General features: G+C 37.1%; 1 protein-coding gene across 1 annotated transcript; it reads right to left on the bottom strand.

Moving 5' to 3' along the window:
- Positions 1-1,828: 1,828 nt before the first annotated feature.
- On the bottom strand, positions 1,829-16,305 carry LOC111783366 (vacuolar fusion protein MON1 homolog). The gene is made up of 14 exons (XM_023664294.1): positions 15,648-16,305; positions 11,002-11,081; positions 10,813-10,884; positions 10,647-10,686; positions 8,233-8,334; positions 7,914-8,035; positions 7,268-7,400; positions 7,084-7,175; positions 6,135-6,216; positions 5,373-5,437; positions 4,582-4,884; positions 4,360-4,451; positions 3,701-3,765; positions 1,829-2,103 (listed from the first exon to the last, which is right to left on the bottom strand). The coding sequence occupies exons 1-14, from the start codon at positions 16,203-16,205 to the stop codon at positions 2,008-2,010; spliced, it is 1,902 nt and encodes a 633-aa protein (XP_023520062.1). The 5' UTR covers positions 16,206-16,305; the 3' UTR covers positions 1,829-2,007.
- Between the last annotated feature and the right edge of the window lie 230 nt (positions 16,306-16,535).

Below are 16,535 nucleotides of genomic sequence, written 5' to 3'. Positions count from 1 at the left end.
CAACATGATTGTGCGTGTCCTATAATTGAGCCACAAAAAAGAAAGATACACATTAATAGTACAAATAGCAACTTTTAATTCTTTTAAATCTTTCTTGGTCATCCTATTTTTCAGGATCACTCTTATTAGGGCATGATTTTCCGTTCATACATGTACATTTTTTTTATTCATGCATCACATTTAAACTCTCAACTTTGATGCGTAAATCCATTCGAATTTATATTTTAAAACCACTAATGCACCATTATGAAATTGTGTCAATTTAGTCCCTAATTTTTTTTTTAAAAGATTAAAATCCTCAACAATAGGAACATTAAATACTTGTGGGAGACACCTTGATTGATTTGAGAAAACATAAAAATAAATAAATAAGTAAATGAAAATAAAGAGAGGAAGTGGGAAATTTCAACCAAATAAAGTGATATATCATACCTTTTTATTTTAACAAAAAAAAAACATAATAAACATACTGCACACTGTACCACTCTATCTTGTCCCACTTTTTCAGAACCATAATTACCATCACACAAGAAATTTGAGTGCCTTAATTTATTGGTTAAAGCACTGAAATGAACACTTCAAGAACAAGAAGAACAAGAAGAACAAGAAGAACAAGGGTGATTCATTTTGAAAAAGAAAAGTGCTTCTTAATTATTCAAAGATTTGACCTTTCAGCTTCTAAATTTACCTCTGGTTTTCAGAAAAGCAGATATAAGGTGGGGATTGGGATCATTTTAGCAGGCTGAAAAGCAACGCAAACCCAGCAAAAGTTGACAAAGACCCACTGAAATCTTCACTTCCAATACCAACAAAAAGAGCTAACAGTGGAATGGCTTTTTGTTTTTCTCTTCAAACATGAGTTTAAACCTCAAATCTCCTAATAACTTCAAAAACTCTGAAATTCAGAGCCATAGAGAGGGAGGGAGGGAGGGAGCTGTGCATTTATTCACTTGTGGGACATAAGCTCTTACATTTAAGTGATGCAATCACAGATGGGATTTTGTGTTCATGATTTCGACTCGATTCTCCCTGTGTACTATTGAAACCCTCCCTTCCAAATTGGAGGTTAAATCATCTTTTCTTTGATGCTCTACTGTTAAATCTCCTCAACCATTTATGGCCCCAATTGGTATTGATCCATTTAGTTTGATCTACTTCCCACTTCAAACTTATTACCTCTCTCTATTCGGATCTTCAAAAGCTCTTTCGGTTGGCTACCTTCTCTGTCTTAGCCTTTCTAGCTTTATTTTATTCTATTTGATCCCAGCTCGTGATACAGATGATGTTAGCTTCGACGAAGATTGACTTACCTATTCAAAAAGACTTGGGTTTCTATGCCATTCTCTTGAACCAGGACTTCTCATAGCCGGAGCTTTAGTATATAAAATGGAATTCTGTGTCCAGGGTAGGGTAGCGACAACGGAAGACTTTCAGGAAAAACCAGGACTCTTCCTCCACTTGGTGGAAGGAAGTTTTACCAAAAAGGAGACTTAGAGCCAAATTGAGCAAGACGCAAACTACAGAGATCAAATCAGGTCTAGAAGCATGAAGGCAAAATGTTAGAAGGTACTACGACTACTATAAGGTTGACTTTGGATTAGCCCTATAGTACAGCAAACAGACCACCAGAGAATGTAGGAAAATCCTGTTGGTTATATTGTTCTCTATTACTCAATCCCATCACCTAACAGAACTTTCTGAAAAGATACATAAATGATTAATACGCTTGTGAACATCACATAACCAGATCATAAGCCACATCAACTATCAAAAGAATTGTTATTATTCAAAGCCTAATTCATAAGAGCTAACCTGCCTACTGCAACAGTTATCAAAAATAGATCTTCATTTCATAGATTCTCACTAATATAATGTACCTAGTTTTCCAGTAGATGGAGTTAAATTGAATACAGGTTTTATGAGCTAGCCTACAGTCTACAATAAATAAAATACAAAACCGTGGATGTGTATAAACATGAATACACAAAAATTATACTACATGGAGTGTTACCATGAAAACGGGCTCGCACCCAGAAGAAAAACTTCATTTTCAACATCCTTAATCCATTGACAAACTCGATTGCAGATCTTTATCGCCATAGCCTGCGGAATCATATGTTCTACAATCAGAAAAGCTTTCGTTTCCCCCAAAGGGAATGTAATTCACATTACCAAGGAAACATAACAACAAGGCCACAGGCACACACAGACACAAAATGGGAACATAGGGGGAAAAAATAAATATTTACGAGGATGTGTTCCAGTGAACAGTGATAAAGAAGGGAAAAAAAAGGAAGAAAAAGAAAGGAAGAGTAGAAAACCATGGAAGAGGCTCCAAACTCTAATTTGATTACTTCTACCCTAAACAATCCATCTAGAGCACAAACAACTAGCTTGCCAAAACTTCCTTTATTATGGAGGAGGATTCAGTAAACCTTCTGTAACAGATCTCTATCCTCCCAATACAAGCACGGTCATAATCAGATTAGCACAAATAAGAGTGTAGGCATTGGTTATTTTTTGTTGTTTCCAAGGATAACAATGGAAAACGTTCTTCAACTGCTAGTCGGGATTTCTTTGGCGCCAAAACCAAACTTACCATGGATTAATGCAATTTTTTGAAGTCAATAAGCATAGATTCATATGGTTTGATGCACTGAAAACTCTATAAGTGGAATTATGGTTGGAAAGAAATCAGAGAATCTCGAAAGCAAGCAACTTAAATGGTCAGATCTTTTAAGTCCACGAGATTAAAGGCCTCATGGTGTTCTCTTCCCAAGTCTTCTGTTGATTTTTCTTTACAAGATAATGCTTAAATTGGGACGCTTTCTATTTCCATTGTAATTTTATTTATTTCCCTTCCATGCAGAATTTTTTAGCAAGGAACTTGTATCTTATCAAAAAAAAAAAAAAAAAAAAGNCATTTATTTAATGAAAAGTATCGTTTACATGTTTCATTTGTTATTTTAAAAAAATGAGTGTAGGCACAAGAAATCAGCATGGAAAGACTTGATGTTGCCATCAATAAGTATGCAAAAGAAACGATAAAGATGATAATGATAACTTTCTTATCCAAATCTCTAATGTTGAACATGGATAGCACCGTGAAAGACATGTATCAAATTTAAGTAAACGATCAAAAAATTTCCTTTTCTTTTTATTTGTTTTCAAAGGAGAGGATGAAATCAGAATTGACCACAAGAAAACGCATAAAGGTGGATCCGTAAAAGAGACCACTCAAACTAGAATCTCTATAAGCAGAAAAGCCAACTAGCTAAGATACATGAAACGTCATCCTCCAAATAACTCATAAGGTTTTGGAGACTATCTTTCAAGATTCTTACGTTCCTTCATTTCAAATTATGAGTACGAGAAACTATTCCTCCACAAACTTCGTGCATCTAAATCATGTCCAAGCTCTTGTTTTTAACATTAGGAGTTAAATCCAATAAACCGTTCATGTATTGAAGAGTTGAGGTTCTAATAGCTAGAGTTCATATTGTTTAGCTAGAAGTTTCAAGTGTGTAACTTTTCAAGCATCAACAAAAAGTGATTTTCTTGTAAGAAAAAAAGAATAGAATTAAAATTCACCATATCAACAATCATGGAAGACCAACATGCAAGAATATGGTCACTATGCCTTCATACAAATAATTTTTTAGCCAACCAGAATACTCATAAATCTGACAAAAAGAAATACCTTATCAGCCAATGGATCAAATGCTGCATAAAGCTCAAAATCTTGGGTGACCCAGCAGAGTAGAACTGCCAATAAAAACCAACATTAAGACTTGATTGTCTGTATGTTCATGCATCTTTATATCTAAGCAGATAATGAGCTTAATGCAGCTGAAACAGATTCTCTCCTCTAGCATAATTCAAACCTAAGCATACTATACAAGATTCTGCAAATTAGAAGGTATTGGTTCTTATTGTAAAAATTTATGTTCACACTAATAATATGTTGAACGTGGGGCATACTTTGATTAAGGCTCTGGAATGAAAAAACTCCAACAAAAATCAAATTCCTTAGCAGGGTGGTGGATTGGTGATATAGAATAGACAAAGTCCAAAGGGATAAAATAGATGTAGTAGAGCAGAAATTGATTGTGATGGATAATCGGAAAAAAATATATATAAGAGAAACTAAAGTCAAAGGAAAACGTCTGATTCTGATAAAAAGAAATATAATGAATAAAGAACAGATATGGCCAATAAAGTTGTGAATTTGGATGAAAAGACAATAAGAAAAAAGAAAAAACCTTACCATCAAGAGTGAAAGGCAGTATAATTATGAAAACTCAATTAAATGATTGTATTAATCCAATTGGAAATGTCAAGGGAAAAGAAAAAACGTACCATAGTTTTCATCTCTTCTAAACTGGGTTTTGTGAGGGCCAATTTCTTTATCATGCATAGAATCATAAATATTTTGGTATGCTCTGTACAGTCTGCAATGATAAATAAATCAAAACAAATATGCAAGGAAATAAAATTTACAATCTCAAAATGCATGATTAATAAGAAGGAAAAGCCATCTAAAAGTTATTGTATGGGATTTTAGAAATTTGCCACAAATACCTCTTCTGTTGTTGACGACTGCTAATTGGAGATGAAAATTCAGAAGCAACGTACTGATCCAGATATATACTGCGGTAAATGAAATGCCAGAGTCCACCAGGACCACCCATCCCAGCAGAAGATTCCTTGAATCTTTCAGTAAATTCTGATGGAACTCTTTGTTGGCCCAAATGAGGAGATATGGTTCTATAGCGAGGCAAAGAATCAACAGGCACATCTTCAACATGCATCCCACCATCTAACATAGATCTCTGAACTTCACTAAGAACATTTGACTTCAAAAGGACAGTCTCAATCCGAATCCTGAAGTGTCAACCAGAACATGCAAAGAAAAAAAAAGTATCAACTATCAATCATTGAATAAGCACCCAACAAACGTCTTACAATAACAAGAAAAACTGCTTTGTGTAGTTGGCTTGAGGTTGAAATAATCATAAAGGCATAATGAGGTTGTGATCAGCCTAACTCTTGACAAAATTTTCAAAGTCATCTTATGTTGCTCCAATATGCATTTTAATCATGACATTTTATATAGTGCATCATCCTTCTAAAATACATGATAAAGAGGGTCAGGAAAAAAAAATCTTGATAGAAAGAAAGTAATTTGGTCAAACTTAAATGCAATTTATGTAGCCGACCTGAATTTGTAAAAGTATGTCAGGTGGGTTGGCCGGACAGGATATTCAGTGTAAGGAAAACAAACATTATGGATGGTAAAAACATATTCCATTTTTTGCCTTAGTTGACAGCCAAAATACACTCTAAAGTACTGACATATGACATCTATTCACCTGCATTCCTTTAAGTGATAGAAGGAATCTGAATTAGTTGTAAGGAGCATAAAGTAAGTGTTAGCCTGCCACAAAACATTTATTCCGTCAATATACAGTGAGGATAATATATACAACATCACAGTTATTTATACCCACACTATAAACCTATTAAATTACAAGAGTTCAGCCGATAAAGAAAATCACAATACTTCCATTCTTACTAATGGCAGCAGTCTACAATGGAAAAGAATTGGACTCTTAACGTTTAGACTATTAATATTAAATGAGGGTGAAGAAAACACGGTAGGAGTTTTGCAATTAAGATCTCTGATACTACGTTGAAACAAAACAGAAAATCTTAAAGTCATTAAGTCATGAATCTAGAGTCCACTTCATTCAAAAAGTTTCAAAGAAGTACAAGTCTAGGAGAAGTTGAGAGTTCCTCTCTCCCTACCTCATACTCACTACAGCCAGAATCTGCTTCTCATCCACAGAAGAGATTCCTATTTACTCTCTAGTCTAGATATGCCGTCTTCTCCATCGTTAACTTAGTTATAAAAGACCACCACACTTGCATCACAAAACTTACACGGCAACATATTTTCCTCCTATCAGCCTAATTTCATGTCAATACCTCGAGGACAAAATAGAAACTAATTATAGATTTCAAAGAATAAAAATGTTAGCCATGAAGACCGGGGAACCACATAGAGACTAAATTGAATCCTAGACCACATGTGTATTTTACCTAATAAAATTTAAAGGAACAGTCTCACTCACATCGAAATAATGAACATATGCATACAAAAATGCCATAGGATTGTATCTTGGAAGGCATATTGGAGAGAAAGACTCGGATGTCCTGCATTAAAAGGGTTAAAAGATAAAATGAAAAATTAACCACTTGAGTATTGATAAGACGTCAATTTAAGATAATCCACATCAACCGAATCAAAGATATCTAAAGTACCCACAGCTCATTCATCAGAAGAGCCTAATGTGAAGTTATAAAAGAGTGAATCTGGAAAGACATGGGAATGAAAGGTAAAACACAAAACAGACAATAGAAGATGATGAAGAAACCTGTTTGAATTTCACAAAGACAATGACGTTGCCTCTTAAATCAAATGAATATCTCATAGTAATGAAAACAGCTTAGGGTTTCTATAAGAAATCAGGAAACTACAATCGTGATTTAACTATTATGAGCATATGTGCATGTGCATTCACATACATAGATATAAGCATGTAAAGCACACATACGTATAAGAAACAATTATACAATCTCCCACATGAAGTAGCAATGGTATGTAAAGGCAGCAATCTAATAAGGACAGAACATTAACTATTACAGCTTCATTTGTGCAAAAGTTTTTTTTTTTTTTCCTTTTTTTCCCCTTTTCTTCCCCTTTTCTTCTTATAAGAAACCTGAAAGGATGTATTGAACAAAAAGAATATAAGGCCCGAGAGAACTCCCCCTCCCAAAACAGAAGCTAATACAAAAACACCTTCTAGTCCCGAAACCACCACCAAGAGCTAGTTACAAAAGAATTGCTCAAAGTGTGAAACCACCACCAAGAAGCAGTGAACTGAACATTGTTCCAGAAAATAAGAAAATCAGTAAACTTCCTACAGCTGTGCCAAAGTTCATTTATTGAGCTCATGCCAGATGCAAAATTTGGTTGTTCTACATGAAGCAGAATAATATAACCTAAAATTTGAAACTAACCTAAAGGACTCTGATGACATCACAAAGTTGGCAAGTAGTAACATATCATCGGGATGAAGAGAAGCCTTTTGAGCACCAACAAGACTGATAACCTGCAATCTAGATTCAATTCTTATATATTCTATGGAGAACATGATACGCTGAACTAAGGGACAGGAAGGGGGCCAAGAAGATGAAAGTTCACCTTATGTTTGCACATTAAAATTGCAAAAAGAATGCCAGAATCAGCAACATCTTGTAATATCGCACCTGCAGCTTGTCTTGTACCATAAGCGAGAGGAAGACAAGTGTATGCATGAAGAAAAGTAGCAGGGTTCCTGAAGTTGGACCAATCAATTAGAACTAAGGAAAACAAAATCATAAATTTAAAAATGAAATTCCAATGCCCTTCACTGAACATGATACCAAAAGTACACCCACCCACACTCCATCATAAAGAAAAGTTGAACATCATTTTATACCAAAAAAAAAGGAAAGAGACTATACATTAACTGAAAATTGAAATAAAACATAAAAAAGGGAACAGTTGCTAGGTTATGTGTAATAGAAAAGAACAATCCAGAAATAGATGCTCGTAAGATCCATATACAAGTATTATTGAATAAACTGCAATATCAAGTTAACAAAAATTTGATGCCGAATTTTTCTATTCAAAATCATTAGTTAATAGAGGTCTTATAACACTGGAGTTGCCTGGGTGGTGCCAAATTTTTGCATAAGCAGAATAACAGTTCAAGAACGAGCACAAGCAATTTACACGGAGAAAAAGAACAGGCTGGTGTTTCTCATCCAGAAAAAAATATAGGTAGGTTAAGAGCGCTGAAACTAACCAACCAAATGAATGGATGAGAGAGGAGAAGACAACATCGGTTCCTCCAAGAAGAGAAGTCATATCAAACTTGGGATTTCTCTCAAAACATCTATTTACAGACTTTGTTAGAATAAGTATCATCTGCATGCACATATGACAATATATTAAATACGTGAAGAAACCATGATAGAAACAAATATTTCATTCATAAGAATTTAAGAAAACAATAAGAAAGATGATCACTCAATTGCACAAACAAGCAGCAATTCATTTAGGAATGCTAGAGACTAAAGACAAGAAGAAATATTTCAATGGGTTACATGCAGAACCAAGGTTACCTGACCATATATAAGTTCCAACTGGCCTCTTAATGATTCATAAGGCTCTTCTGTGCAGCTGATGCAAACCAAGTAAATTGGACCCTTCACAAGGAAGACCACCTGAAGATGGGGAAATGATAAACATTTTTTATTTATATTACAGAAGAAAAATATGAAAGTTGAAAGCAAAAAGAACAGGATCTGTCTCTCCAGTTTCTAGTTTCAGTACACTAGTATCATAAGCTCCAGAAGAAAATTTAACAAACACAGATAACCATTTGAAAGTGAAGTCATAACATTTGCGTACAGATAACTTCAAAGATCGGATGAAACTACAAATTTTGCACACACATAAATTACTCAGGTTGAAATCAGCAAGTAAAAGTAGCCACTTCAACCAGTGAGAAAAACACTTTTGTATATCGCGTCACAACCCCACTACGAGAAAGTAGGTTGTGACCCCCATACGTCAAGAAAGACAAGGGGCGACCTCAAGTGGCGCCCATCCGGCCACATGAGAGCCAAGATTGAGAAGTTCCATGATGCGACCGAGGAGGACGGTGCATCATCCAACACACCAAGAGTGTGCATTGAAGCCAGTCGAGGCATACGCAAAGTTTGAGAGAACGAGGCGACATGAGTGTCGAAGACGAGCTTGAAGAGGGCTGGGTAGGGCCCCGGGCCATAACCTCAGAAGTTGGGGTTTCGATATGAATTTCGACATACAGCCCAGGAATTAAGTTCGTTGATATGAAAGATGAAAACTCACTAAATTCGGTGTCAATTGGATACTCGACGGACCATGCACGAGGCTATGTCTACTCGCCAAAATGATGTCTACTCAAGAAGAATTGGAAATGTCTCAAAATGTACTATAGGGGGAGACATGGTGTTAGCTCTCCACCACCCCTAGGCCCTGTGGCCTAAGTGAGCTACCCTGTGGCACATGTGTGTGTCACAGTGAGGGCGAGCATTTTGAGACGAGTGCCTCGGGCGACTTCCTTAAATGGGTTTTTCAATGACACTACCGAACGGCACGGGTGTGCCGGTATTGCGGCCTAGCTTGTGTGTCAGTGGCTGGATTATGCACCCGCTATCCAAAATGGATGCCGTAAATGGTCTAGCATGGACACGGGAGAGTCTAATGCTCGATAAGAACCCGGGTGGATGGATGTTTAGGATGTCCTGATGAGATGATCAACACATGGGTCAATTCCCAACGGATGTGTCCAAGCAAGTCAAGATGGTCGAGCTGTCCCGAGACATGGGATGACATCACGATGCATGGGCGTGTATGCGACGTTGTTGGTTAGTAGACGATTGAACATGCACGAACAAATGGCGTGTGTGGCCAAACAAACTTGGATTCCGCACAAGTGATGTTTGGTTGGTGAAGACAAATTTCACCCAAGGTCCAACAAAGCCGCAAAGCGAAAAATGAATATGGGGCTTGAGTTACCCTTAAGGCTTATCATGAGCGTGTCAAGATCAAGACACCGCACAGTTGAAGAAGTACGACCGTGACAATGTGCACACACACCTTCCCTACTCAAGAAGAAATCAACACACCCATACGTTTATATCCACACCCATTGTGAGGGATATCCATTCATTTTTTTCAACAATTTTTCATATGAATTTTTGCTAGAAGAGCTCAATATCTTTGTTTAATGCTCTCTATGCTCCGATCCACTTGGCACTGAGAGAGGGAATTATTGAAATTTGCTACAATTAACAAGATGAGTGTCGTCTGGCACATTGGCTCCTTCGGAGAGAAAATGTCTATATACCTTCTTGATGATTTAGATTACGTTTGTAGGCTTAGAAAATATAGAAATACAGTACATTAGGAGATTAGTTAGAGTTGCTTGAATATTTGTGAGTCAACAAAGAGAACTAAAGACCCATCTACTTAATGAGAATAAGAATCAAAGTGAAATGGAAACAGTATTGACTGAAAAGAAAAATTGTGGAATGGGAGCTGAACTTCTAAAAGTTACGGAATAGAAATTGGAAGGAGGAGGATGTCATTGATTTTGTATACCGGTTCATAAAATGAGACTCAAATTCAAACTGATGTGAAAACCAAAACAAGTAGAAAGAAAAGAAATAAATGAACAATTTAGTGGGAGTAAGGGACCCAAGAATGAGAATGGGAATGGAATTTATCCCCTTTTCTTTTTGTAAATGAATGACATTCCAGAATTATTCTCAATATTTAAGTTGGGTCCCACTCTATCAGTTCATTCCCTTGGGCCTTAATGAAGTGAACAGCAAGAAGGGACATGGCAAAGATCCATTCTCATTCCCCTAAATCACCTAAAGTTCAAAGAATACTCAGCTCAATAACCAACATTGGAAGTAACAATGAGACACACACATAAATAAATAAATAATATATATATATATATATATATAATAAAAAAACAGACCAGGTGTTTTCCAGCTCTAACCCATTTGACACGATCACCCCTGAAAAGCAATTAATTAATCAGAACTGTGCAGCAGTGATTCAGGAACATTACCTGAGATTTTGAATATCATAATGCTTAAAAATATTAAAACTCGTAGATAACATAGCAAAGTCCAGCGACTTACCCATCCTCCACAAAGGAAATGATTGCCTGCAAGCTGGCTGAAAATCCTGCTAGCTTGTGCTCGTCTCCATACCTGAATGTCATTAACTACGTTTAAATAAGCTCCCAGTAGAAGGCTGAAAATTTTAGTGCTTTAAAATTTAAACATGTAAAACTGTTTATTATACTAGAATGCAGCAAAAGAACAAACCTGGAATAAATAGGCTTTCCAGAATGGCTCAGAACAAAGAAATGCTTCTTCCTTTTTCTCCATGATATGGAAGCATCATCCTGAACTTTAAGAATTAACTGATCAGGGAAGGTGTAGTGCTAGTAATCAATGTTTGTAAGGTCAGCCACCACAATGAAGCAAAAGTGATGAGCAGTTTTTCTTGGCAACTAAAATAACATAACAGAAAGGAGCTATATGTTTAAAGTCTGTATTTTCATCATAACTACTGATGGCAGGGCTTAACTATAAACAAAACATTGCTCCATGCTACATATAGTAAATTCAACAACGCTAGCAAACTCATAATGACTTGAAATTCAAGTGCTTCAAGTTACATTCAAACAGGTTGGGTTGGATGGTACGTACTCGTTGGGGATGTTACTATTTAGGACAATAGTAGAACCTTAGTACAAGAGAATGAGGATTTCCCCCATACTATTCACCAGGATCTTTACCTAGACTGGGCTAACCAGATGTGGGGGGATGAGAAGTTGAACCCTCCTCAAATGATTAATGAAGAAACCTAACTGAGTGAGAATTAGAAGGGGCTGGGCCTGATTTGCAAACAGCATTCTGATGTATGTTTTGCCATGATCATTGGATTGGAAATAATAATCTCAAGAAGAAAAAATCTGTTTTGGGATGATCGATAGATTGGAAATAGCACTCTCAAGTCTGATTTTGTTTCCAAGACTCTACAGGGTAGCAAACTCAAACATTCTCCTTTTCAATGTTGGGCAACCGGTTGGGATTTAAAGTTTAAAGTTTAAAGTTCATAATTACGTAATGAGGCTCTTTCACCAAAGTGGTTGTGGCATTTTTCAAGGGGTCAAGTGCCTCGTAGTGGAAGATTATTGTATGTATGGACCTCACCCTTTTGATTGAGTTTCAGGTAGCAGACGAAAGGGTTCTGACAAAAACCTCTGGTCTACTATTGCTTTGAGTTTTCCTGTCCTTTCAATTTGTTAAATGTTCTATTGGGGATGGTTTGAATACTCATTCTTGGGAAGATTTTTCAACAAGGGAGAGACCCCTGAGTGACTTATTTCCACATATTTGTCCGAGGATGCAAATAGTCACATGGTTTGAATAGTCACTGTTTTTCCCTCTTTTGATATTTATTCCTTGCTTTCTCTGGGTTTTTGCTACCCCTTCACTAACCAATGGATTTTTGTGCCCCTTCACTAACCAAGATGCAGATGAGGTAGTACATTTCCTTTCAACTATTTTTGACCAAGTGATTCGTCATGGGAGAAGGGATTCTAAGCTTTGGGTTTCAAAGCCTTCAAAGAGTTTCTCTTGCAACTCTTTTTCCATATCCTTTGTGCCCTTACTCAGGGAGCCTATACATTCTCCTCTTCTTAAATTGGAGAAGGCCATGAAAGATTTTCTTTGGGAACACATACATGTGGGGGAGGTTCGCATTTTGTTGGGTGGGAGGTGGTCTCAAGGCCTTTGAAACTCGGGGGTTTGGGTAATGGGAATCCAAGATGTCAGAACAAGGCTCTTTTGGACAAGGCAATTGTGAGTAGGTATTGTTCACACCCTTTTGAGTGTGATGTAGTCAGTGGGAGGTTCCTCTAAGTACCTCTAGAGTCCTATGTCGTCACATTTTCCCCCTCCTCTCTCCATTTATAAAATACTATTGGGGATGGCTTGAAGGTTTACTTTTGGGAAGATTGGTGTAGACAAGCCACTTTGCTCTGTGTTTCCTCAGCTATATCACCTGTCTACTAAGAGGTTGTGTTCCGTAGTCTTTGTCCTACTCTTTTTAGATTTTCCTTCATCTTTTTTCTTTGGTCTCTTTGTGTTTTTAGCCATCTACTGGCATATAGAAGCTGTCAACATGGCTACCCATCTTTCACTAATTGGGGACTCTTTTGTGAGTCAAGGGAGGATGTATACTCGTTGGTTGATTCCCAGTCTTTCATGGGGCTTTCTTCTAGTTCTTTTTTTCCCTTTTCTTTGTGTCACTTCTCCTCCTCTTGAAGCCTTAGCTTTCTTCTCTATTTGAAAGGTTAAGAATTCCAAGAAGGTCAAGTTTTTTGTAGAGTAGATTCTTCATGGGAAAGTTAACATCCTTTGAGTTGAATCCACATTGATGCTTCCTTTGTCATTGAGGGGCGGATGACTTGGATCATATTTTAGGCGATCTGCAATTTTTCATCTCAATTTGGGAGCATTGTTGAGCTTCCTTTGGGGTTTGTTGGGTTCATAACAGACATTGTGGCTCTTTGATTGAGGAAACTCTTGAATCCTTCCTTTTAGGATAAAGGAATGGTCCTTTGGCAAGCTTGTATTTTTGTGAGGGTTGAGAGATTTGAGATTGAGGTGTGGAGTATACCATGAGTTTTAATGGCTCACTATGGTCTTCGATCTCTCAGTTCTTTTCCCCCTATAATTATCAACTAGATTTAATTTTTCTGAATTGGAGTCATATTTTTTGTTTTGGAGCTCCTTTTAGTAGGCTGATATTTTTTAGTACGTACTTGTACTTTTTTTTTTCTTTTCTCTCAGTGAAAGCATGGATTCAGATTCAAAAAAAAACGTTGCTATAGATTGCAGAAGAGAATGCTCTCTCTCTCTCTAGCCCCTAACTGGTGCGTTATGTGTAGAAAGGACATGGAGGAAATGCCCCATTCTGATTTTTTCTTTGCCTGCTTGTTGCCATAGCCTCTTCAAAGTTATCCTACATCTTTCACAACAGATGCTTAAAGCTTTATCAGCTTACACGAGAATTCTAGCTTATATCTTCTACTCTTGCTTCTTAGAAATCAAACCAAAAAAGGAGATAAATTATCAGTAGGCCTCATTGAGAGATTTGTGGAGGAGTTGTGGGAGGTCATTAAGTTTAATACCTCGGTTTGGACCTTAATGGCTAAGAACTTTTGTAATTATCAGTTAGGTCTTTATTCTTTTGGTAAGAAATTGTGCTTTCATGGAGAGAAATGAAAGATACAAGGCATACAAATAATAAATGAATAAAATCAAATAAGCTCCACAAAAAGGAGTTTGGCCCAATTTCAGAAAATGACTCCAATCTAAAAGAAAAAAACCAAGCTCATAGTCGTAATTACCAAAACAAAAAAAACAAAAAAAAAACTAGTGATCAACGTCCACGAGGAGGCATTGAACCTAACGACCTCCCAAACCTCCTTTACCTCTTTAAAATTTCTATTATTTTTCTCAAGCTCAATGCCCCACGAGATTGCAAAGAGACTAGCATACCACAATATGAGAAAACAAACCCTCACTGAAATGAATAAAAGAACAAAGACAGCAGAACAAAGGAAGCCCATAATGAAAGGGAGCCAGCCAACAAAAGAAAAACAGAGACTACAAAGATAACCAAAATGATCCCGAACAACACCTATCCAAAGATCCCTCAACCCTTCTAAAGATCTTCTTGTTTCTCTCAAGTTAAATGATCCACAAATTAGTCCAAACAAAAGTAACATGACAAAGTATTCTTCTCTTGTCCTAAAATGGCAGATGAAGAAACACATCATCATCAAACAAAAAAAGACCTATTGTAAGACAGAAACACTTTAGTTTATCACAAATCAAAATTGCACACTGACTACTGCACAGTATGTGATCCACATCTTTTTTAAACACATTGTCATAAAATTCAATACTCAGAGCCTCACTAATATTAGTGAGGATGACTCTTAGATAAAGTCGTGTTAATCCTCCAAATCTTTTAACTTGGTTTATACATTCAATGCAAAGGAGAAGAGAAAAAAAAAACATATGGTAGTGAAGGGCACTCGACTAGGACAAAAGCTATCTCCAGAAGATAACACACCCCAAGGGCCAAAGTTCCATACAAACGTATTCCTAAACCTAGGCAATGGCCTAACCCATGAAGAAGATAATCAATGAAGATATACCAAAACTTTCACATTCAAGGACCGATCTCCTAAAATCAAAGTTGTACAAAGTGGAATCTCCATATAGGGACCATCATCCTAACAATGGTCTTCCATAAATTGAACGAGTGACCATCCTCGATAGAAAATTTCCTAAACATGAAAAAACAAGAGAGACCCAAAGAGATTTCTTTCAGCAAGTTCCTCAAGGTGCCTTTACCACACAATCCAAGACCCACCCAAAAAGATATCACCCATATTTTCTCACTATAACCTTGCACCGGAAAGCATTCAACTCTAGAAGGAACCATAATAGCCATTTAGCAAGCAAAGCCAAATTTCTATGCCTCAAATTTACTTGAACCCAACCCACCCTCCTCACAGGATCCAGAGACAATGTCCTATCTAACGTGAGAACCCAACGAGATTGCCTTCCGTGAATTCCTGATTTAAAACATCTTTTAAGAACCATGATCAAATTACTTAATGATTTATGTTATTATGCATATTAAAACGAATAGGAAAGACAGATCTTTCTCTTTTAATTTTGAAACATTCTAAAGAGAAAACAAGAAAAGATAAGTGTCCTCGGAACAAGATTCCACGGCATTTATGAACAAATATCTTGGAAACAGTTACCAAGCAAGTCCCAAACATCAATATTCATTCATGATCTACCCTATAGATAATGAGACGCATGGAGTTCAAAATCCTCCAATCAAACAGTCATCAAGGGTTGCCAAATTACAGTACCTCATCACCATGCCGCTTTCCAGGAACCCAAGAGTGTACAGAATTCGAATTATCACCAACAGAAGCATCATCATTCAGTTCCTGTATCTCGTCATCAGCAATTCCATCCATCTCCGACCTCCCGCTACTAGCACCGCTGCTTCCCCTTTCACCTGCATACCCACTACTGCTAGGACTGACCGGTCTATCCACCTCAATCTCCGAATTAGTCCTCCCCCACACAACCCCCGTCCCATCAATACCCTCCCGCACCGAATTTCCGGTCGCTCCCTCAACCACCGCCGCCGCCGAGTTCCCCACAACATTCTCTTCACAAACTACGCCGACCCTTGATTCCTCATCACTCCGTTGAATTCCAAACCCAAAGCCATCGGCCGCGGATCCATCTGAGACGACATTGACATCCTCCTGGTCGGAAAGCAGCTCAGGAGGTGGTAAAGTCAATGCTAAAGACGCCAATTCTTCTTCGAGAGGTTTAGGTGGCGTAGTGGGTGATGTTCTAGGGTTGAAATTGTCGAGTTCATCACTGGATGATAATGAACTCAACCCAGAAGACATCTTTGGGAATAAAACTTGAATTGTCGATTCAGTTCTCCGATTGAAAACTCAATGTTGATGATCAGGAAGAGGGAAATGCGATCACACCTGAAAGCGCATCGCTAAGATTTTAACTCACACTTCAATTCACATTATGTAATTATGTGAACCCAGCAGATTACCGGGTCGAGCTGGGTCGGGTCGGTTTCATCCGACCGTATTCTTTTCCCCTTCCTCACCCGGCGAGTGGATAACACGTGTTTTACTCTTTTTAAAATTATAATTGGAAGATACTCAATTACTAAAAATTATAATTTTGTAAACTTTTAATAGTATTTTATAAAATATAAT

Source organism: Cucurbita pepo, chromosome LG20, assembly GCF_002806865.2.
Source record: "Cucurbita pepo subsp. pepo cultivar mu-cu-16 chromosome LG20, ASM280686v2, whole genome shotgun sequence".
Taxonomy (NCBI): domain Eukaryota; kingdom Viridiplantae; phylum Streptophyta; class Magnoliopsida; order Cucurbitales; family Cucurbitaceae; genus Cucurbita; species Cucurbita pepo.
This window is presented reverse-complemented; position numbering and strand designations above follow the sequence as displayed.

Excerpts from the sequence above, each read along its gene's own strand:
- LOC111783366 (XM_023664294.1), bottom strand. The coding sequence starts at position 16,205 with ATGTCTTCTGGGTTGAGTTCATTATCATCCAGTGATGAACTCGACAAT. Across the intron at positions 11,082-15,647 it reads GAAAGCGGCATGGTGATGAG|GATGATGCTTCCATATCATG; the intron begins GTACTGTAATTT and ends CTTAAAGTTCAG. Across the intron at positions 7,401-7,913 it reads CTCATCCATTCATTTGGTTG|GAACCCTGCTACTTTTCTTC; the intron begins GTTAGTTTCAGC and ends GTCCAACTTCAG.